At 37.7% G+C, this 24,111-nt stretch overlaps 1 protein-coding gene and 1 pseudogene across 1 annotated transcript in view; both read left to right on the top strand.

Moving 5' to 3' along the window:
* Map2 (microtubule associated protein 2) overlaps positions 1 to 24,111 on the top strand; it is a 268,877-nt gene that overhangs the window by 240,729 nt on the left and 4,037 nt on the right. Inside the window, 20 exon segments of the mRNA XM_042055511.1 lie at positions 2 to 199; positions 202 to 229; positions 232 to 272; positions 274 to 301; positions 478 to 627; positions 630 to 683; positions 853 to 893; positions 895 to 969; positions 3,947 to 3,965; positions 4,399 to 4,460; positions 8,707 to 8,751; positions 8,753 to 8,795; positions 8,798 to 8,857; positions 11,557 to 11,639; positions 11,641 to 11,670; positions 11,672 to 11,827; positions 11,829 to 11,909; positions 17,287 to 17,383; positions 23,876 to 23,932; positions 23,935 to 24,015. Of these exon segments, the coding sequence (XP_041911445.1) occupies positions 2 to 199; positions 202 to 229; positions 232 to 272; positions 274 to 301; positions 478 to 627; positions 630 to 683; positions 853 to 893; positions 895 to 969; positions 3,947 to 3,965; positions 4,399 to 4,460; positions 8,707 to 8,751; positions 8,753 to 8,795; positions 8,798 to 8,857; positions 11,557 to 11,639; positions 11,641 to 11,670; positions 11,672 to 11,827; positions 11,829 to 11,909; positions 17,287 to 17,383; positions 23,876 to 23,932; positions 23,935 to 24,015 (1,429 nt within the window).
* Positions 21,729 to 21,879, top strand: LOC119822102 (annotated as a pseudogene).

Here is a 24,111-nt window from a genome sequence, read left to right as displayed (position 1 = left end):
GCTGCAGACCACCACCCATGAAGGGGAGTCGGGGTCCCATAGTGTGCGCTTCGCAGCTCCAGCTCAGCCCGAGAGGAAAGGAGGACCGTGCCCTCACGATGAAGAGCTCGAAGTAGAGATGGCAGCAGAAGCCCAGGCAGAACCCAAGGATGGCTCTCCAGATGCCCCAGCTACCCCTGAGAGAGAAGAGGTTTGCATACTCAAGAATATAAAACAGAAACCTACGATGATTCAAAGACGAGACCACCATTGATGACTCCATCATGGATGCCTGACAGCCTGTGGGTGGACCACTCAAGGTGTGCTTCTTTTTTTAATCTTCTCCCAATAAAGCCCATAGCCTAGTGGGGAATTTGGTTAAGATTTAAAAAAAGAAGGGTCTCTATTTACATGACAATATGTTAAGTATATGACGGCTTTTATGCATCTGTCACTAATGCGATCACTGTTGTTGCCATGGTTTGCTTTGCTCCACAGATGATGATAGAAGCATCATACTAGGAACAGTAGAAACTATCCCTAAAGAGGAGAAAGCTGAGAAGGAAGCTCGGAGACCATCTCTTGAAAACATAGAAAAGAAAAAACCCTTTAAAACCTGGGAGAGGCAGAATTCCACTCCTGAAAGAAAGTAGCTAAAAAGGAACCTAGCACGGTCTCCAGGGATGAAGTGAGAAGGAAAAAAGGTTCATTTAACAATCACTTCTTTAAAAATTGTGTTTTTTTTTTTATTAATTTTCGATTACTCTACTGAAAAAGCCTCTTACTGGTTACTTATGAAAAAATTTGTTCATTTTTTGTTCCAAGTGCTTATTTTCTTTCTGATGTATGCGTTTTGTGTTTTCTTATTCATAGCAGTTTATAAGAAGGCTGAACTTGCTAAAAAAACAGAAGTTTCAGGCCCACTCTCCTTCCAGGAAACCTTTTTTAAAACCTGCTATCAAATACACTAGACCAAATCATCTCTCCTGTGCTTAAGCGGGAAAACCACAGGTGACTGTTCAATTCTGCAATGTGGCTGGCAAAACTAGACGTATTTTATTTTAACCTCATTACTGTAGAAGCTTCTTCATTTTGTTTTACTTCCAAATCTCAGCAATCATGACAGTTTTTGCTATTTACGTGTCTTGTATCATTATTCTTTTTTTTTTTCCTTCCCTGCAGAGAGGTCATGACCATCTGTCCTTTGTTCATTGCTCAGGACATAACAGTGGCGTGATTGTATCTTGGCAGTGTGCTCTAGTGTCACGTTCTGGGGATCCCTATTTTCATTCTGTGTGTTTGGTTAGACGATGGGCGATGAATTTAACCGTGTAGCATTTCTCCATTATTTTGCTTATTTATCTCTTCCATGCTTAAATCCATGTATATTTGTCCTATTTTCTCAAGTGTTACTGCCAAATCTGTTACTGGTGTTGACTTTACAGAGACAATGTATACTGACTTAGACATTGGAAATGAAAAACCTCTTGAAGTGATACTAATTTTCAAGATTTTTTTGCTTTAGATGGAAAAAAAAGACGAAGAAAGAAAGGAAATGATGTCTATCCTATCAGATTTTATTCTTCAATTCCAAAATGAACTCCCTTCAACCTCCTATACTCCATCTTTGGGATTTTCTTAAAGTTGTTAATCCAGACTGTCAAATGGTCCACTATAATTCAATGTGCAGAACAATACTAAGTTAAAGCGCCAGTCCCTTAAGAGTTAACTCTATTAGAAATAAACTTGGTTTCTATAGCCTCAGCCCTGGGAGACAGAGTCAGGTGGCTCTCCAGGTAGACCTCCACTGTGACTCCAGCCAGGGCTCCATTAAGACACCTTAGTATAAGAGAGAAGGGGACACATCTCTGTTTTGTCACATGCTCATTTCTGTCACCCCCAAATATACACATCTATAAACTTAAAAATCTAGTGGAACAAAGGATGAAGCATGGTAGACATCATCTTAAAGGGGCTTTAGAGACAGCTTTAGTGTCACAAACTCTCCCTGCTCTTTCAGAGACCTGAGTTTGGGTCCACATGGCAGTTCACAACCTTTTATAACTCCAGTCCCAGAGGATCCAAGCCCATCTTCTGGCCTCTGTGGGTACCACACATATATTGTAGTGACATGCAGGCAAAACACACATGCACGTAAAATCTGTTATTAAAAGGAATCATAGTAAAAGTCTACACAGCTCTCTACAATACAGTTTTATTTTGAAATTTCACTGTAGAGTGGCAGGGTATTTACTTTATATGCCTAATTATGCTCTGATAATCTTAATTTTAAATTTTCTTAGAATCTATGTCTATATGCTTATAGTCTACAAAATATCAGGAAGAAATATTCTTTCCATTATACATTACAAATGGCTTAATATAATGGGTCACCTTAAAGATTAGGAATGACATCATTAATATAATGGGTCACCTTAAAGATTAGGAATGACATCATTAATATAATGGGTCACCTTAAAGATTAGGAATGACATCATTAGCCTAACCGGAGAAAAGGTCAGAGTCATCGATCTTTTAGAACCACCACCAAATGTTGCTAGTGTTTTTGTTTGTTTAGATTTATATTTAAGGCTTAGGTTTGGGGGCTTGGAGTTTTTAAGATAAGGTATTTGTACGTAGCCCAGATCAGCCTTGAATTCATGATCTTCCTGATTTAGTTTTCCCAATGCTTAGATTTCAAGTATGCAACACCATGCCTTGACCAAAGTTCTGAGTAATGTGTGTTTGCGTCCTACATATAGGAACCATATGGTGTGATTTATGTAAGAACAATACCCAAGCCAGGATTTGAATTTGGAAGGCTCTTCCATATTCAAATTTTAAGAAAGGCTCAGTGTACGAAACACTCCAAAGTTAGAAGTTAGGAGTTAACATACCACTTCCACACCTTCTATCTTAATTAGCTGATTCTGTTAAATTTTTAGAAATTGTATTTGACTCAGAGAAATACTTACAGAAATAGAATATCTTTAAGAAATCCTGTATTCTACCTCGAAAGCTATAAATGCTGTCCGAGTTGTGGAAATTAAGAGGAAAATTAAAATAATTTGTAAATATTTCTTGTGACTCCTGCATGTCAGTGGCATTCACTTTACCTCCCTCCTTACTTATTCTTTAAAGGAAATTTAAATTTGGAGACTAACTAGGGTCTCCGCTTATTTTAGTCAAATACCAAGAGACCCCAGCAGGAAGCCTATACAAAATTTAGATATTGCTGAATTAAAGCAAACTACATGTGTGTGTGTATATATATATATATATATACATATATATATATATATATATGTACACACATATGTAGGAATTTTGGATATGTCATAGAAGTAATGAATGACATCATTTTCACTGCTTCTTGAAGAAAAAAATCAGTGCTAGGATCTGAAACATTCTTCTAGCCAGTCCTACATAGAATAAAGCACACTATAGGCAGCCACTGTCTTGATATAAAAACTCACATAGCATAGGACCCCTTTGGAGAACACATGAGGCTTATGAGGATATATTTTTCCTGAAAATTTCTTTACCAAGGAAAATTGAGGAAAAAGTTAACATACAAGCTAGAGCATTTTATCTCTGGGGATATTGGTCAAATACTGTTATTTTTCAAACACACAAATGATGATTTTATGTTGTGAGATATTAAAGTCAAACCAGGTAAGTTGTCCACAGAAAATGTGTTAGAGATAATGGAACTTAAACCTGAGACCAGAAGCAAAGAGCAGCATCGAGAAACAGCAGTAACAGATGTGGTAACTGTCATACAGGAAGTGCATGCCTAGAACACATTCTGTATTTACTGGACTTGCAGTTTCTTATCCTCTGTCCCTGAAAGTCGTTTTACTCCCCTTCTTGTGGTGCATTTTCACATCAGGCAAGTATGTCAATCATACTCCAAACTGACAAGGGGCACAGGCAAAGGGGCTTGCTGATCACAACAGCCTGGGAGGCAAAATACAGAAGGACCTGTACAAAGGCCAGTGGCTTGCTTCTAGAACAGAAAGGTTGGGCATTTCTGTATCATGCCAACTCAAAAGCAATGTATTACCTTCCTTTACTTTCCACCAGGCGGCATTTGCCTTGGTGTTTTGTGCCTTCTGATCTACAGATTCTATGTGTACAGAGCAGATACTCAAAAGTACTTTGGTGTCCCATAGAAAATGAGTGTGTGCGCTGTTCTCCCTTGTGCTTTGGTAGACTCTGATCTCTGTTAATTCACACACACTTAATTGAAGCCACATAATGTATTACTGTTACCCAAGTTTATTTGGTTACTGAATTTGAGCCTCAAAAGCAAGAAATTGTACTTTGCCTTAGTCTCGTGACATAATAGAAGACCCAGATATTGGGAAACACACTTATGTAAGTTTCAGTCACTAATTTATTTATTTCTTTCAACAGCAGCAAGCGGTGAATCTGCCCAGGCTCCCAGCGCACTTAAACAGACGAAGGACAAAGTCACTGTGAGTGAAGCAGGCTTGCTTTGTCCTGTACTCTACTTTTAGTGTCCATTCCATGTCTTACAAAATTTGGGTGTCATGTAGACAGTTATATTTATTTGAAAAGGTCCATTTTAAACTGCTTGTTTACCCAGCATGATCTCTGTAGCATCCAGACCAAAACTGGCATCATCTAGAATGGAAAATCGTGGTAGTTGGTGAGGACACAACTGGGCTTGCTCTCTGTTAGCAGGTAAAACACAGAAACTGCACAGTGAGTCGGCAACAATGGGGAAGAACAATTTACATTGTTTACAACCAACTTTAGCCTTTATAATTAACATAGTATTTTACATTTTCATTGTTTTCATAACAAAATAAGTCTAAATGGAACTATGTAATGAGCAGGAAGTAAAATTAAGTATAATTCATTTCACTAAAGATGGCTACAGTTATTTTGATTTTAAAAAATCTTTGCTTTTTTCCACCTTTATGAGTTTAAAATAAAAATACTTTCTATTGATTTTTAATCAAATAGAAGCCTTCTTATAACCATTTTAATGGCAATATGACATTCCATTTTATTAATTCATCACAACATAATCAGTTTCCTGTTATCTGGCTTTCAAGCTACTTCCTGTTGACAGTTTAGTATTATTGCTATTGAGGTCTTTGGTGCAGTGAATTTCCTTAGAACAGTTTCTTCTTACCAAAATTATTGGTTAAAGACAATATTGTATTTTAAAGTTAGTGTCCATATTGTCAAAATCATACTATTTTTTAATTTGCTAAATTGTAATAGTAGAGTATTGTTTAAATGTGCTTTTATTCATGATTAACTTTTGTATGTGTATCAATCCCTTTTCCTTTTTTCTTTATATCATCAACTGTGTTTTTAAAAAAAACAGAAACCAACATGAAGTATTTTTCTCTTTTTAGGATTAGAGAAGAGAGACAATTAAATATATACTAATGAAATCCTAAATTTACAATGAACAATTTGAATGATTTCAATATGTAGATAATGAAATAATTTTAGGGTCCCTACAATTATATATGATATTTAAATCACAGTTCTTAGCTTATCAAACATGGTAATACTTTACACTTCTACTTTGTTATTAATAAAAACAGTTTTTGATTTCTAATACTGGCCAAATATTTGATAGCCATCTCAAACTGAGGGTCTTTATTTGATAAGGGAACAAATTCAATGTTTATATGAGTACTTTTAAATTAGACACATGACTTAATAAATTGTAAGTAATATAACTAATTTATTGTCTTCATAAATATGGAGCTGTATTTTGAGTGCAATGCGGTAGTGATATTTGGATCTCTGCTATTTATTTATGATTTGAAAAACCTAGTATGTTATCATGTATGAATCCTGAACATTTTTAGCTTATGATCTTTTATTCCTGTATCTAATTTTCTAAATTTTCTGTAAAAAAAATCCAGTTGGGAAAACTAATCATAGTAACTTTATAAAACAGTATAGTACCTAGATACAATAATCATTTAGTATTCATTAAATAGGAGTAATTATTGGTATTATATTATTTTTAAAATATAGAAAATTTCAATCACAGATACAGAAATTAAATCTGAGAATTTCCCCTTTAGAAAGGTTTCAAGTGGACATTCTGGGAAAACTTCAGGAAGTTTTCAAGTTGTTTCAGGTCCAACCAACTCATGAGATTGGCATTTCATACTTAACTTTGAACAAATGCTATGTACATTACTACCATAAAGCTAACATTGCCCTTCCAAATCACATTTGTCTAAAGAAAGGTTTATTCTGTTTCTGCTTTTGATTTATCATTTGTTTCGCCTTCTAATATCTAATGCACTTCTTTAATTTTTTTGTTTTTGTTTTTGTTTTTCGAGACAGGGTTTCCCTGTAGTTTCTAGAGCCTGTCCTGGAACTAGCTCTTGTAGACCAGGCTGGCCTCGAACTCAGAGATCCACCTGCCTCTGCCTCCCGAGTGCTGGGATTAAAGGCGTGCGCCACCACCACCCGGCTCTAATGTACTTCTTTACAGTTTCCTAAATCCCCCAATTTCCTCTTATTTGATTTACTGTGGATAATTCACTCCAACTCAGAGCTCAGTTACTCTTTATTAATAAGCTCACCAACCCCTTCAATTATTTTAAGTTTTGCATGGTTGGGCTTCATACTAGTGCTTATCTCCTGCTTAATTAGAAGCGGTGACATCTCTTTGTTCTTCTTTCCTGCTTACATTTTAAACTCCATTTTTTTTCTGCTAAAATCAATCAAGAAATAATGACTTGTGCTAACCCAGTTACACTTCCCACTCAAGGTGCTGGGACCACAGGAGGAGAGAAATGTGCATCTGTGTAAGCTTATGTCTCCACAGAAGTGTCTGCAGAGTTTAGACTTGGGATGAAAATCTCAGTTTCATCCTCTATTTTTGTAACAGCCAAATCAAAGTAATTATCTGAAGCAATCTCTTTGGCTTTGTCATTCCTGTCTATATTTCTTACAGTGTCTTCCAGGAGACATGTGGCAAACAGCACAGCCTCTGTTAGAGCCTCTACCAGTCCCCTTTTCCTAGCATGCAGTCTCCCTAGGATTTATCCTTATCTGTAAATTAAGTGCTGTGGATATTTTATTAGGAGTCTGTTCATTGCTGATTGCCTTTTTAGGATTCATACACGTTATATTGCTGTGTTGTTTATCCATAAAAGTCATTTCAGCTAACAAAATAACTTGACTAGTTTGTGTTTTCTCCTAAGGTGATCTCATTTAATATTTCTTATCACTTTTTCTGGTTAAGTAATGCAGATAATCAAAAAAATAAATTTTCTTAATCTTTAAGGTAAATATTTTCCATGAATAGGCCTCAAATATGTATTATTTCAAGATTCTTAAAACATGATAGAGTTATAGATATATTACCAACATAAAGACTACACTTATTAAAAGAACAATTCCTGCAGGTGCTCATGACACTTTCTAAGTACAGCATAACTGATGAACCTGAAGATCATGCAGGGACCTCGAACATAAAATCCATAAGAATATGTTATGTATAAATAATTCTGCATACAACCTCTAGGGAGTCCAGAATCTTCTGCTTGCCTGTGTCTATTAATCCAGCTCATAGGAAGACTTGCTTATTGCCATTATAGTATTCCTATCTTAAGACTGATTCTCTGCTCAGTTTTTTTTTAATTGGAAACACATCCTTGAAATGTAGACTTCATGATTTTAGGGACTCTCATTGCAATCTCTTAGAGTAGGGTGATTTTGCTCACAAAAGTACTAGCAGTTTGTAATGTCCTAGGATTGGCCATTGTGCTGCTGACTGTCAGTCTCGTCCCAGGTAAGGAACCCCTCAGAGAGCATATTTCTCCTGTCTTCATGGAGTCACAGATAAAGAAATAAGTAGCTATGAAAGAAAGCAGTAAAATTCAGAAATATTTGACTGCCTTAACAGTAGATCATATTAATAACAAATATAACTGAAAAACTTTGATGGGCCACCTCCATGTTAGAAAAGAAACACAAGTTCCATTTTCTCGATCCTATTCATTATTATTTCTTATCTGTTTTATGAAATATCAACTAAAAACCAACAAAATAAAATGCCTTCCATTGTGACCTGTTCCACATACAGCATATGCAATCGATAATATATAATCCAATAACAGCAAGTTGTATTCAATATGACACTTGAACTATCTATCAGGCATATCAGGATCTACTACTATCTCTATCACAGGCAAACTCTGGGAACTGGAAAAAATACATTAAATTATAAAGCCCATTTCCTTAACTTTAAAGTGTGTATAGTATTTTGCAGTGAGAATGATATTATAACTTGACATGGTATATTTAAGAGTTCCTGTCACATTTCGAGGGAATAGGTGGTTGTGTTCCTGAGTGTAATGTTATACTGCAAAAATCCTCTTCCAGTCCATTCTGACTAAAAAAAAAAACTATTATGCTAATTAAACTTTTGGCCCAATTAACAAATTATAAAGACAACTTTTCTAAGTTCACTCCATTTACATTCTTGCTTAAAAACAGAAATCCATAATTTGCAATCGTGTCACTTCAGGATAATAAATTCTGATATACAACAGGAAAATATGAACTCCACTGACATAGAATGTTTTATTAGTATATGAAGATTGGTGTTTCATAATAAAAGAATTTCTCTACCAGGAAAAAAATGGTCAGTGTAGTGTAATTAATTTGCATAACTAAGATGAACCTCATGTCTTTGTCTTCTCTAATTAGGATGGTGTCACCAAGAGCCCAGAAAAGCGTTCTTCCCTCCCAAGACCCTTCCTCCATCCTCCCTCCTCGGAGGGGTGTCTCAGGAGACAGGGGGAGAAAACTCGTTCTCTCTGAAACAGCTCCATCTCTTCAGCTCACGGCGGGACCACCCGTAGGGTATCTACTGGCCTTCCCTTAATCATTGTCTAATCCATTAAGTGAAAGAGTTTATTTAATTTGTAGTATTTATAAAACATGTACCTGTATTAAAAAGATATGATCTTCATAGATAGATTAGAAAATCTAGATTGTAGATTGTTCCAAAATATTCTTTTAGTCAAAACAAGTGATGGAAGAAATTGGAAAAGATTGTCTCAATATCTACTGAGTTTGATGACAATAACTTTTAAAAGGATATTTTCTCTCTTATTCAAGTTAAAACAAAAATTTCTGAAAAAAGCTAGTAGAGAACATCACCCAATGACTTTATACATCTATACAAGCTAAAACTCTTGCTAGAATTCTACATCTTAATCCTAGATGGAAAAAGCCAGCAAAATCTACATAAAATCCAAGGTTAGAGAGATATTTCCGTAGGGAAAGGGCTCTAACAAAAGCATAAGAACCTGAATCTGCCTCCCTAGCACTGGGGTAAATCTGTGTGCGGTGCTGGGTGTCTGTAAGCACAGCCTTGAATGGAGGGGGGTCCCTGAGCTCAGTGACCATGAAGCTCAACAATCTATGACCTCTGACTTCAGCAGGAGACCCTGATTCAAAATGTAAGGTGGTAAACATATAAAGACACCCGCTGTCCACTTTTAATTTCTGCAACCACGAAATACTCACAAGCAATACACACAAAGCAAAAAATGAAAATTCTGCTACAATATCTTAGGAATGTGTATGTCAATGACTTATAACATGACATGTTCTGTACAATATCGTCAATTCCTTTTGACTTCTGGCCCATGGTGGGCTGATCAGCGATTAGAGCAATCTGTATAATGCTCTGGATCATTACACTGTAGTTTACATTAGTGCCGAGGCCATCTAGCAAAATCCTGTGTCCCATTGTTATCCCACTATTCCAGTCAATGAAAGTAGCTACCATGTTTAACACATATTAGATACAAAATTGTTAACACTTGAGTTAACAATTCTGATGGTTATTTGTTAGCACCCTCAATTCAACGACAACCCTCTAGTCTAACAGAGAGAACAACCTATGTAATGCTGCACAAACTAATACTTGGACAGATTTGGTCTTCAGTCCATTGATGGCTTCTTCCAGTTAGAGAAGTGCTCTATCACACTATGGAGACCCAGGGGCCCTGAAATTGAGGAGCTAGTGTGTAGCGATAGAAACTGCTGCCACTGTCACATTGTAGATGATTTTTAACTCAGCATTTGCTTTCAATTTTTAATTATAATCGTCCTATTCAGACTCAACTATCATGCATGATACTCAGTGGTTTTGTTTATGGCAAAAATGTTTCTGTCATTACAATGCTTGTGCCCGGCACCATTTGATTTTATGAAATATTAAGATCCTTTGAATTCTATTCTAAGAACTCAGTGAAAACCATCAAAACTCTTACCATAGGAAAAAAATAAACTGCTGGAAAAGAACTAGGAGGAGGGACATTTAGAAGTTGGTGATCTCCAGGGGAGCGAATTTAATTCCAATATCTAGGGTTGGAACTGGACATTAAATAAGAACCCAGAAGAGGGTAAGACAGCACAAAGGCATCAGGTGCTCTCCAAAAGAACATCTTAAATTATGCCTGTATGTGTTGCTATGGAAACAAAATGTCACTTTCTACGTGAATCCATTTCTTTGAGCCAGTCTGCTTTTCCCTTCAGAGGTGTCTGTCTGTAAACTGCTTTTAGAATGTTCTGAGCCAGAGCTGCCGTTACTCTCTGGCTTTACTCTGAACACAAGTTTACCACACTGTGTCACTGGATAGTGACTGTGACTGACACATTAACATCTACAAATATTGGGGCCTATTTTAGCTCTGTGTAACAATAGCAAAAAACATACACAGGCAGTTAGAAAGGCAAGAATTTGCCCCTTCTCCGTCTGCCTGCCATCTCCTTAGCCACACGCAGGAAATGTTCTGGTATTTATCCAAATTCTGAAAAATGTAAAGGAAACAATTCTCTGCAGAAAACCTCATGAACTCTGGGAGAAAAGAACATGTATAATGCTAGATTCAAGTAGAAATCGGGAGCTTGGTTCACCTAACTCAAGATATAATAAACCCCTCTTAATAATTGTGTTAGTTTTGGAACTATCTGTGCTCTCAATATAGCTGAGAGGTGAACACTGAAACCCACACCAGGTTAAAACTGTAGGAACTGAATACACAGCTGTCTATCATATGTCCGTCTGAGTCTCAGATGGATGTGCTTGAAGAGGGGAATGGGTGGCCCACGTGCCGTTCAGGAGTCCTCGCAGGGACATCCCTCAACAAATGTATGCTGTTTCCAGCTCCAGGTCCTCCCTCTGCCTCAGTAACCATACAAACAGAAGAATAGTTTTCGAAGATTCCCACTAAGAACTACGAGACTAAAAAGGAAAAGTACAAGTTTTTAATTTGTATACTAACGTATATCCTAAATATCTCCAACTTATGAACCCAAAGAGAGGAAAGGAGGATCTCACCGCTTTAAGCATTATTGTGGTTTTTTCATAGGGTTCTGAACGCATTGGAATAAAGTACTTTATGAGTACTATATGTGGGAAGAAGAGTGCCTTGAAGAAGAACTTTCTAATGCCATGGTGTGGTTTTTCTTTCTCTCTTTTCCGTGTGTGTGTGTGTGTGTGTGTGTGTGTGTGTGTGTGTGTGACCCTGGTTGTTAACATAGGGTCAGAGCCAATTCGCAGAGCCGGAAAGAGTGGCACCTCAACCCCGACCACTCCTGGATCCACTGCAATCACTCCATCACTCCGGCACTCCCCCAAGCTACTCTTCACGTACCCCCAGGCACTCCTGGAACCCCCAGCTATCCTAGGACCCCTCATACACCGGGAACCCCAAAATCTGCCATCTTGGTGCCTAGTGAGAAGAAAGTCGCCATTATTCGCACCCCTCCAAAGTCCCCAGCTACTCCCAAGCAGCTTCGACTTATTAACCAGCCAGCCACTGCCAGACCTGAAGAATGTCAAATCCAAAATCGGATCAACTGACAACATCAAATACCAGCCCAAAGGGGGTCAGGTAAGAACTCGGTGGTATCACATACTTGATGTCAGAATCCAGTCCCATTCATGGTTAAGTTATTTTTGTGCATTATAATCTGACAGCTCTGTCTCAGGAGATGGGGATGATACAAGGTCACTGGTCACCATTCATTGCTGAGTCTGCATCTCGTGTGGAGAGCCAAGCTTATGAAAGACACTAAAAATCAGTCAATACGTTGTTTCCTTCTGATCATTAGTGGACACTAGCTGGCTTGACTTTATGCAAGAATCCATTAGTTGATTTCTGAACGGATCTCCACCGCTCTGTAGGTTTGGAAATATTAAAGGTTACTTGAAATACAGATTTGAGTTTTCTCTTGGATTCAGACAATGAGCTCACCTGACTATTTAACTTTAGTGATTGTGATTTTAACTCCTTCCTTTAGACCAATGATATCCTTTGTCATTTTCTAATATTTATTCCAGAATCACAATGTGGTTTTCCAAGTGTGCTGCCTGCCTCTTATTGCCTAGATGTTGAAAAGGGTGGATATTTTGGTTGACATTAGCAGATATCTCTCTACAGTTCTAGTGAACAGAACTGTAAACCATGGAAGAGTTCTACTTTTGAGCTCTACTGTGAACAAAAGCTCTTTTTCTTCTGGCAGCAGCTCTAGAACAAAACAATTCATTTGCTTTCTATTCTGACCTGGATAAAGCCTGGAAAAAATGATACAAATACTGTTAATATAATTTGTCTCAAAATATCACTATTCTATTGGATGGTTCAACTTCGAAAGGATGTTTTAAATTATTCTTTAAATACAGGACAAAAGGCAATGCCTACCTTTGTGAACAAAGACATAATGTTTCCATTAGATCCCAGACTTCTCTGAATCTGGGTGCTTTTTCTGTCACTCCTCCACTTGTCTCCTCGGATTTCTGCCTCTCATTTCTGATATCCTTCCTACTTGCCAAGAAAATTCTATCTTAGGTTTCAGGGAAAGCTCTTGCTGACGTGTGAATCTTCCAGGATTCCTGCCTACTGTCAGTAACAGAATTCCTTGCTGCTCTTTCCTTACCATCAGCTTTCAGTGGGTTCTCACATCATGATTCTGTTCTAGGAAAGCCCAAGTGCTTAAGGACAAATCAGATGGTGAGCCAGGGACAGGGCGTGGCAGGGGGGACAATGGGCCTAGAGAATGGCTGTAATAGTGTGGTCACAGACAATACATTTCACAGGAAGATGCTGTGGAAATATGAGGTGTAAGAAACTGTAAAGCTAAAAGTATAACGTATAACCCAAATTCTAACAAATTTGATCTGTAATAAAATAAAAAGAGAAAGAATCATCTCATTGTTCTTACATTCATCAGTTTTAACCCATGTGAGAGAAGGAGACCTTTCGGGTCATTTAGAAATGGCCACCTGTCAAATTTTTAATAATTATATGCAAATCATTTAGAAGAGTAACTTGAATAAAATCAGTTTAACAAACCATTAAACTTAAATGGAAAGTTCCTCACCACAGTTTTTGATAAGCTGTCCAAAAAATGGAGTAACCTGTTCTGAGACAAGGTTATGCAAGCCTTTAACTCATGCTCCTGTCTCAGCTCCCCAAGTGCTGAGACTACAGGCAAGCAACACTGGATAGGTCCCCTGTTATGAAAACTCCTGTGTCTGTAGATTCTTCTTCACTAAAAGTGGCTTTCTTTGAGTCCTGATTTTTAAAACCATCATCTCTTAGATTCCCAAAAAATATCCAGTCATATAGAAACTAAAGGGAAGATTTAGTAAACATTAAAAGGCATTGATATGATTTCACAGTTATTTTATAATATATGTTATGAATATGAATATATGATATGTTATAGCATGAATTTTATACTTTATGACCTTCTTTGAGGATCCCTAAAGGTTACCCTGATCTTCTGCCATAGCTTTGCAAGGCTCTTTAAATCGAGACTAAACTACGAGGGCGTCCATTTTCTTCTCTTTTTGTTTGTTTTATGTTCCCAAGTCCACTTCAAGTAGACCTCCACTAAAACTGAACTGGCGATTCATAGAGTTGGTATATTTTATGATCAGAGATCAAGCTTCCCAAGAGAGTATGCTTAAGGACTAGTTAAGACATATTTATATCACAAAGAAAAATAGCTTCAAAATCTTGGCGTTATTTATTAATTTTTTTCCACTGGGAAGGGGGTTAAAACTGACTCAAAATCACCCTGTCAGCACCAGACGACAGAAAGGAACCAAGAAACGATGCCATGCCTTTGTGTAGAAACAGGAGGCATTCTTCACCAAGATGAGAAGCAGAGAGGAAATACCCCAGCTTTAAATGATAAATTTATAAAGGGAAATTGATGCTTGCAATTGAGTTATCCTTACAGAAATTTTTATGTCTCAACATTGTAGCATTTTCCTCCTAAAATCCCCCATATAGTGAGTGCATCTTCCCAAATATTGGAAGTAAAGAAAGCTTTTTGTGTGTGGACATTTACTGGAGTGTTTGGCAGAGCGTTTTACAGTTCCTTCCTTGTAGAATGAATGGGAAATATTACACATTAGGGTGTCATAGAAATTATCAGGGAGCTGTGTTAAAGACCTTGATTATCTGACTGCATTGAAGAAAATTGTGACTATTGACATGCTGATTTCAATTACAAGGTTATTATATTAACATTTTTGAGTGAGCAGTAGCCAGCCAAGATTCATCAAGGAAGACAGAGCAACCCCGTACTTTGTGCAGAAACTAGTTTCTAAAATAGTGGTATGCAGACATTTGGCAACTTGGTTATTTATCGCTGATTGAAACATGTGCTGCTTTCTGTACTGTAGCACTTTTGTACCTGTCTCTTATCTCTGATGTGACAATCCAGTTGCTGTCACCAGACAAGCTCAGAGCAGTTAAGTAAGGCAAGCCAGTGCCTGATGGGATAGATGAGTAAGTATAAATATGATGAGCTTTGCAGAAAGTAATATAGTTAATCCTCTCAGCCCAAACCTAGGCTCATTCTAATGAGGAAAAACAACAAACAAACAAACAAAACACAGTCATGGATTTGCTGGAGAGAGTGAACGTGGCTCATTTAACTCAAGGTATAACTACAACTATCTTATTAAATATTTTAAATTGGAACTATCTGTGGCAAGGTCCTCAATCTCAGTTTAATCTAAATTTTAAATTAATATTCTTCTTTTAAGAAGTGGATGAAACAAACATGTAGCTTAAAAAAAGAAACAACTTCTGTTTTAGGTGTTCTGTGAACCAAAGGAATAGTCCTATACTACTGAAGCATTCTTACTTTTTTTCAACTGTATCTTTTTTTTTTTTTTTTTTTTTTTTTTTTTCTCATGGTTTATTTTTTTTTATATTTAAAAATTTCCATCTCCTTCCCTCCTCCTCCCCCTCCCTCCCCTCCTTCTCCCCTCCTCTCTCCCCTCCTTCTCCCCCTTCCCTCCCCTCCCCTCCACCCATACCTCCCCTCCCTCCCTCTCAAGGCCAAGGAGCCATCAGGGTTCCCCACTCTATGCTAAGACCAAGGTCCTCCCAACTCCCCCAGGTCCAGGAAAAAAATCAACAAAAGTAAGCTTTTTAAATAATAGGATTTTGAGACTCTAGAACATTCTAAGTAATGTTGGCAAGGTGAGTCTTTTGAATTGAATCATTTATTTTGGGAGTCATAAGAAATGTCAAATCATTAATTAAAGTTAGAGTCAAACAGATCTATGAGCGAAACTTGGTTTTCCAGTCTTACAATAAGTGAATCAGAATCAGTGTTTGAGTTCTAATGATTTAGTGGTGATTCACTTGAGATTTTAATGATTAAGTTGAAATTTATGAAATAAAATTTAAAATACCTTTCATCCCCATAAGTTAGTAAAATGGCTCATATAAATTCTATTTCATTCCCAGAATTATTTAAATATTATTAATAGACATAAAAATTGATATGATTTCCTTCTGAAGATGATTTATTATTGAGGTTTTGAATGTAGCAGTCTTCACAGTCTGAGAATCAGTACTTCCACCATTTACATAAGACTTAGAATTCGGAATATTTAATGGCGGCTATTCATCCTGTGCGAGCCCCACAGTTTTTACATTGAAAGTTTTGTTATACCCTAGAGAGCAGCCTAACCATCATATCTTCTGAATTTAAATGTTGACAAGAGGTCCTTGCCTTGGGCTCCTGATGAGAGCTGCCAATGATATTTTTCTGCAAGGGACAAGCTGTCTTGTTCTTGTTAGACAGGCACTGGTGATTTAAGCCTTGCCTTGCTAAAAATAGGATTCTATGCCCTTTTGAATTTTAGATTCTTTTCTGCAAATACCCATAGACTTGTTAATACTCTCAACAAGACTGCACATTTAAACTAAGTTATTAAGAGTTTGTGCAGAAGATAAACTGTACCTTAAAGATATGGGTTTTTTTTAAAGTTACGAAGAAGTATCTTAAAGAAAGTAAACAAAGGATAGCAATGAGCATAACGAAACTAAGTCCTTCCTTCTATATTTATTCTGTTTGTTCTCAAAGCATATGCCAAGTTCAAAAGGCGGATGAAAGAAATTATAACAGTTATGACTCTTGCAGTATATTACAGCAAGTAATGTCTTTCCAGGCCCTGATTTGCTGTGGTTTTCAGGATGAATGCTTGACTTCCTGAATAAAGAAATAAGACATTTTGCCTCAAGTCTTGAGGCTGAAACCAAAGCCTAGATGATGTCTAGATGGCCTAATATAAGCCAGCTGACGGATGGACGTTGTGTTTCTTACCTGGGCATATGGAAGGAATGTTTCCAAATGGCCTCTAATGGGTTATGGTTGCTCAGGAGCTATTACAAGCAGGGGACCTTTAAAAGACATAGCCACAGTCAAAGCAGACCCTGGGATTCTTTGTTGACCCTCCTAAGGAACAGAAATTCTTGTATGAATGGGAATCCTGACTAGGAACTGTCAGCCAGACCAAGCATGAACGTCACTTATGCGGTATAGGCTAACAGAAGAGTTAAGTGCAGGTGGTGGTTAATAACCGATGACTGCCCACATGGGACTGGGAGTTGCACTGGCATATCCCTCAAGATCATGGGCTAAACCACACTGTACAGCACTGAGGAAAGCAGAGCTCCAGTGTTTCCTTCACAGATGATCCAAGGTTTCACTTTTCATTCCTCCTGTTTTGAGATTATATCTATAAAACTAGTATACCTAAAGCTCCAGAGCTTAACCTTCAGGCTTCCAGGAAAATGGGGGCTCATACTCCATGACACAGCCCGTTCAGTTGCAGTGTAGTATCTTCTTCCTACATGACCATGGGTGGAAGGGAGCTGAGCCTCTACAGTATTCCACATTCCAGTTCCCTCTGCCCAATACCTGGAAAGAAAATTGTTACCCTCCAATTCCTTTTAGGTTAGGATTTTAAACAAGAAGATCGATTTTAGCAAAGTTCAGTCAAGATGTGGTTCCAAGGATAACATCAAACATTCTGCTGGGGGCGGAAATGTAAGTAGAAGCTACCCTGAGAAAGCTGTCTTGAAAGTGTGTGGAGCCCTGCAGAGCCAGCACCCTCTTTCCTTCTTCACGTTCCTCATGGCAGACTACGTTCTCAACACGTGTCGTCTGGTGTGATGGCTTGCTTTCTTGGAGATGGGATTCTCATCCTTTGCTGTCTGATCAGTTAAGAAAGGAAGGCTGGCTAGATGCACCTTGGCTTTCTGGGGGAAGGGTGGGAGAATGGTTACCTTCCTCACCTGCTAACTGTTTCTTGGCCTTTTCAATCATGAAGATTCTTCTATTGCTTTCTCTTTTACTCTGAAAAATTGAGTCAGGCTCACACTGTTCTAATTTCATTTAAATTACTCTTGAGGCAAAGACTGGTATGCTTGAAAGCACTCAGAGTATGTGATGTCACTCCTTCCTGATTGATTATTAATGAAAGGTAGGATATCTTTTGGAATAACACAAAATTGGCAAAGCATGGCTCATCTATAATTCAAAGTAAAAAGACTGCTGTTCTTACATTCATTTTATCCTGCTGGGATTTTTCCTGTCTCTTTTCATTTAGTGAAATAATATCCTATGAAAAGAAATGAATACTGAATCCATACTTGTTACCTGTTGGTGGAGGCAGAGTGGAAGTAGCCAGATTAGCTCAAGCTAAAGAAATTATGGTTTCTCAGAAAATAAAAATAATTTCAAAAGGTGGACTCATGCTGATTCTATTTTTCTGCATCTGAGCATGAAACTCTGATAATCTGTGACCTAAGTAATGTACCGAGCGTCGGACCCTGAACCTATAGCAGTCTAAGATTCCTTCTCAGTCTTCAACTGGGAAGAAAAGAAGATGTTAGTCCATTCTATAAAGAGCAGTCCCCAATAATCAAAACAGACCATTTGCTGGTCTCCTTCATGGATGCTGTTCTATGCCTCAGGATCAGTACCCACCACTGACTTGGCTGTCTTCCTGACTATAAGTTTAACAACATGTGCAGATTTCACGGAGGAAGCTAGCTCGCTTGATCCAGGTATTCCCTGAGAGTAGCAGAAGATGGACCATGCTGCCCCTACACGGCAAATGTCTTTGGTCCCAAATACAGCATTAAAGAATAAGTTTTCAGATAGCATAAGACCTAATACTAAGCTTAAGTAGGAGCTCCCACCTGCAAGACAATGGTCTTAGACTTCCTGTAAACAACAAATCACCTATTGATTGTGCATATTCCCCATGTCTAAGTCTGAGCGAGACTTACATTCTTCGGAGGTGACAGAGACTGGACCACTTCAAATATTGATAGATGAAAAACATTTAATGAAATAGAAAAACAAGAAAAAGCGGTATCATTTTCTAGCCCAGTGCATAAGAAAAATTTTGCTAGCAGGCTAAGGGGACAGTTAAGGAAAGCCTTCTCAGTGCTTTCTTCTGTCTCTGTGCTTGTCTTGTTACTGTGACCAGCATTAGTCATGTCTATATAAAAGTCACCTTGTAAATGACAACCTGTCCTTCTCTTTGCTCCTTGCTGTGCAAGAGTTTAACATGGTGGCTTTTCTCAGGGGACGCTTGCCTTATTAACACAATGGACCCCACATCTTACAGGCATTATCTATTTTCTACTAATAAGACTTCTCTAGGGTTTTCACTTGCTTGGGTTCTTCTTTCAGTTGAAATAGAGGAGAAAGGAGTGTGTGTAGTTGTGTGTGTGTGTGTGTGTGGTGTGTGTGTGTGTGTGTGTGGTCTTGTATATGTCTCTGTGTGTGGTGTCTCTGTGTGTGTATGTCCATGTGTGTGTGGGTGAATGTCTGGTGTGTATGTCTGTGTGTATGTCTGTGTGTGTCTGTCTGTCTACATGTGTGTGTGTGGTCTGTATCTCTGTGTTTTGTAGATGTATGCGTGTTTGTGGGATATGATTGTGACAGGTGTGAGTACATATCCAGATTTGTGGGGCCCTTCTGTGTCTACGCTCTCTAAAGTTCATTTCCTGTGATTTGCACAGGTACAAATGTTACTAGAAGATAGACTTAAGCCATGTGACATCAAATGGGCTCTCTGAAGAAACATTCGTCACAGGCAGGTAAAAATATTTGTAACAGTTGTAATATACTTAATTAGACTGAAGAAGTAGACAAGCAGAATTCTTGATGTTTTTTGTGAAAATATGAGTGAAAAAATGTCCTTCAAAACTCTTGATACTGCTTTTGTTAATAGAAATTTAAGTACAAAACTGTCGCCGCATCTTCCTTTGGAATAAATGAACCCCTAATTACCTGGAGGTGACCATGTGTATAGAACACCAGAATTCTTTCAGGATATGTAGTCTGCAAAATACACTGAGTCTTATATGTAAGAACAGTGACCAAAGACAGTATTCCAAATATGTTTCTTAAAATTATGTTTTTTACATTATATAAAATGGGATGAGATCTCATAGCTGAAGAAAGTCATTTACTGATTCATTTCTCCAACTCTCTCTTGAGCACTGGTTCTCCTCAGCAGAAGGCAATATGCCCCCAGTGTCCAGGCCCTAGACTTAGTGTTTCAGGGCATCTCATGGGTAGGATCTTGAACTAGAACTGAATCCCCACTTGAATCCCCACTTGCCAAGGTGAGGTCTTCATTTCAAAAGTATGAATATGGCATGAGTTATTTTTTTCTCTGAGTATCACAATTGTTTACTTGTGCTAAATTCCACCTCCAGACGTAGATAATAATGAATAACTATCAAATGTTTCATGTTCTTGAGAATATTTTGACACTGTATAATTTATAACATACATTGGATTACAGGATGCAAAATAATTGGCCCTTATCCATCTGTTTTGGCATTTTAACATATCAGCCAAATGTAGATTAGTAGATTAATTATCATCTCAAATATTGTCCAATGTAAGGTATGAAAATCATTGCACTGAGACTTCCAGATAGAAAATTATTAGGTCATTTTTGATTGGATACAGAAATGGGCTGAACAAGTCTGCGTAGGACAGCTACATTAGAAAAATCCAGAAAGAGTCTTCCTTGGGCCTGTGTTCACGAAGAGTTAAGGAAATTTGAGTCTTTGTATATGGAATCTTCATTGCTGGATACAGAACTGCCCCAAGGGATCCATGCTCTCTCCTCATGAGCAGCAAGGGTAATCAGATCTTCAAACCCCCCTGTCCATAACTGAGTTTCTACCACTGGTCTCACACTGAGTGATTGACGGCTACTGCTCAGTTTATAGCATAATGTGGGTACCTTGCCACATTGCCAATTTTCTTGCAGAATACAAGAAAAATGCTGGTTTCTTTGACTCTGGACAGATGGAGTTAGTCATTCACTTGGTTTTTATGCACAGGACACCATTTGTAAAGATAAAGGCAATATTCTGTGTATGATTTAGTGGGCATAAAAGACTATTGTCACAGACTCCCACTTATTTCTAAATCTGATTCTTCTATTATAACTATATTGTATGACTAAATTCATAAAGGAGGTGTCAGCATGGTGATCCTGACAGTAGCAATCTTTTCACAAGTTGCTGTACAACTTTCTACAGTGTCTACCCTGAAAGCAAACAATTCATCATCCAAGAACAAAAGCAGAAATAGTTGCAGTTCACTTTAAACCCTGATGACGATTATAGTTTTTCATAATTACTTCTCTTGGTGGATGCCAAAGTATTTTAAAACCAGAGCAATATCTCTAAATTCAAATGGTCTTGTCTAAACATTACATCAGACTGTCTAGTGAGAAAACCAACAGAGTTAGCTTTTATTGGATTCTAGTTTCTGTCAATATGTTATTTTGCTTTTCTTTTAATAAAAAATTCAATAACATTTTAACAAAACTATGTTAACACAAACATACAGTAAAAGAAAGTATTTCGGGAAAGCAATTTTTGCCAGAAGCTACCAAAAAATGCAAAAATAAGATTCCCAAACAATTAATACCCTTAGTTAAAAGACCCAACATTCTCCAGCTAACCAAGGTGATTACATTTGCATAAATCATTATTAATGATGCTAATCCCCTCACAACCAACAAGAGAGACCCACAGGCTAGGCAAAACACAGGGAGAACAATGCTCCATGAAATCATGCATATTTTTGAGTGTAGCACCCCATACATGTGAATTACATACTAGTTTATACATTCTAAATTTCCAAGAAATGAGTGCTTTTGAAAATGTATTTTTTATTTTTTTTAAATTTTATTGCTTTTTATTGAGCTCTACATTCTCCTCTAAAAATGTATTTAATACCTTACAAGAGGCCCCTGGCCAAGCAAGTGAGTATTAATATAACTGTCTAGAATTAGAACAAGAAAGATATCACAGACTCAAGAGAATGTGGTTAAACCTTAATGAGCCCCTCCTTTCTTTATATGGTAGTAAGGATACTATGATCAGGAAGGTTTTTCTCAAGGCGAGCCTCCTCCATTGCCCCTTGGGATGTGATGGACCCTTGCAATTTTATCAAAAGTGGGAAACTTAATTGCATAATCTGTAGTAGTGAAAAACTGACTCCTAAAAAGTTGCAGAGATACATAAGCATCAAGAATTCCAAATGAAGGTCTGGAGAGATGGCTCAGAGGTCAAGAGCACTGAATGCTCTTCCAGAGAATCCTGAGTTCAATTCCCAGCAACCACATGGTTGCTCACAACTATCTATAATGATATTTTGGTGCCCTCTCCGGCCTGCATACTGTTATACATAATGAATAAATCTTAAAAGAAATAAAAAATTCCAAATGAGCTAGGTATGGTAGTGACACTTTGAATTCCAGCACTCATAAGGCAGAGGCAGGTGGTTTCTTGAGTTTGAGGTCTACAAAGAGAGTTCCAGGACAGGCAGTGATGTTACATAGAGAAAGCCTGGATCAAAAAAAAAAAAAAGGAAAATTCAATTGAAAAAAATATTCAACATATTTTTTATAGTTCTTGCAACCACTTTTTCTAAATTAAAATCCCCCATGGAAATGTCAAATTAAAGGATCAAGATGCGCTTCTTCCAGACAAATGCTAGTAGTTGAAACCAAACATCCCATGAAAATCTCTTAGGTGCAGATCTATAAAAAGATTATAGTCTACCTTTCTAAGTCAAAAATATCAGCAAACACTTTAGTCAGGTTAAGAGCAGTATGAGCTAACACTGAATAGGGACTAAGTGTAGAAGAAAGAAACCCTACTTTGAAAGTCTAAGAGAGGCCCACGGGATGGAGAAAACAGCTCTAAGGGGTGTTCGTGGCACCATAGCCGTCAACAGATTATTACACTTCAGTATTGTTAGCAATGTAGGAAGTAGCATGATCAAAAAGCCTGTCAGTGTTATCAGAACAGTGACAATGTCAGCATCTGTACATGAATCTATTCAAAGTCATAGCCTAGCACTCTATATGCTACGTAAAGTGCAGGCCTTTAAAACTAGTTATAAAAAAACGCAGCTGTGAACTCATTTTATTAGAAAAGTTATTGATGTGGGAATGCACAAGTGAGAGTAGGCTTCTCCCTCATTTTTGGAGGATTAGTTCCAAACACTCCTTGTGGATACCCAGACCCTCAGGTCTCTTATGTAAAATGGCATAGATTCGCCTTCTGTATGTTTTAAATCAACTCATATTATGTGTAGACTCTAACAATCTAAACATGGTTAAATCTTGATTATATAATATCAGAAAATAATGATAAGGAAAATGTTCTGCAGATGTTTAATACAGACACCAGTTTTTTCTAAGTATTTTCAAATCCAAGGATGTAGATCCTGCAGATACAGAACGCTAATGGTTATTGTCTATATGCCCACTGTCCCAACTCTGCTTTCATAACTAAAAGCAACAGGCCACTCATCACAGCTGCACTTGTAGGTCACACTCCATCACGGAGGGAACCAGGGCAGGAACTCAAGCAGAAACTGAAACCAGAGTCATGAAGAAATTCTGCTTGCTGGGTTGCTCTCTGACTTCCTTATTGGCTCATGTTCATCCAGCTTTCTCACAGCCCAGGCCCACCTGCTCAAAGATGGTGCCACCTACAGTGGCTGGGCCACTCTGATCTGGAACGTCCATCATTTAAGATCCCCTCGGGGTAACTCTAGATGTGCCAAGCTCGCAACTATCTAGGCCATGTACCATCACAGCCTAAAACTCTTCAGAGAAGCGGCTTTTTCTCGTGAAGATCAAATAAAGGTAGTTTCATTTCCATTTAATTTATTATCTAGTAAAAATAAAAATATTACATGTCTGAAGTTTTAGAAAGGATGTGTATTTTAGAGATATTAGGACAATTAGGAAAGCCTCTCTGGTTCCCAAGGCAGACATGGATAGGGAAGTAGTTGTACACGCTGTGGAGCAATCTGTACCGTGGGGTAAGAGGAGGTCAGTCTATCGCCTCATGAGGTAAAGTGCTGTGGACTGAAACTTCAGTGCCTCCCCTAACATTCCATATGTTCATCCTTGTGTGAGGATACTTTTCATAATAGAAGACTTCATTTCAGCAAGGAATTGAAAAGCTTTCTCCTCTTGAAGGTGGTGGGCGTGTGAAAATTGAGAGTGTTAAAACTGGATTTCAAGGAAAAGGCCAAGCTCTAAAGGGGCTCCTGACAATGCTCACCACGTACCCGGAGGAGGCAATGTGAAGGTGAGAGATGAGGCGTGAACCGTTATGTGTTTGTGCAAACACATTTCTCTATATATTCCTTTTTCTATTTTCTTCTTTTATTGCAATTAGAATAAAATAAATATAATTTTGTAATTATATCATT

This window comes from Arvicola amphibius, chromosome 8 (assembly GCF_903992535.2).
Source record: "Arvicola amphibius chromosome 8, mArvAmp1.2, whole genome shotgun sequence".
Lineage (NCBI taxonomy): Eukaryota > Metazoa > Chordata > Mammalia > Rodentia > Cricetidae > Arvicola > Arvicola amphibius.
This window is presented reverse-complemented; position numbering and strand designations above follow the sequence as displayed.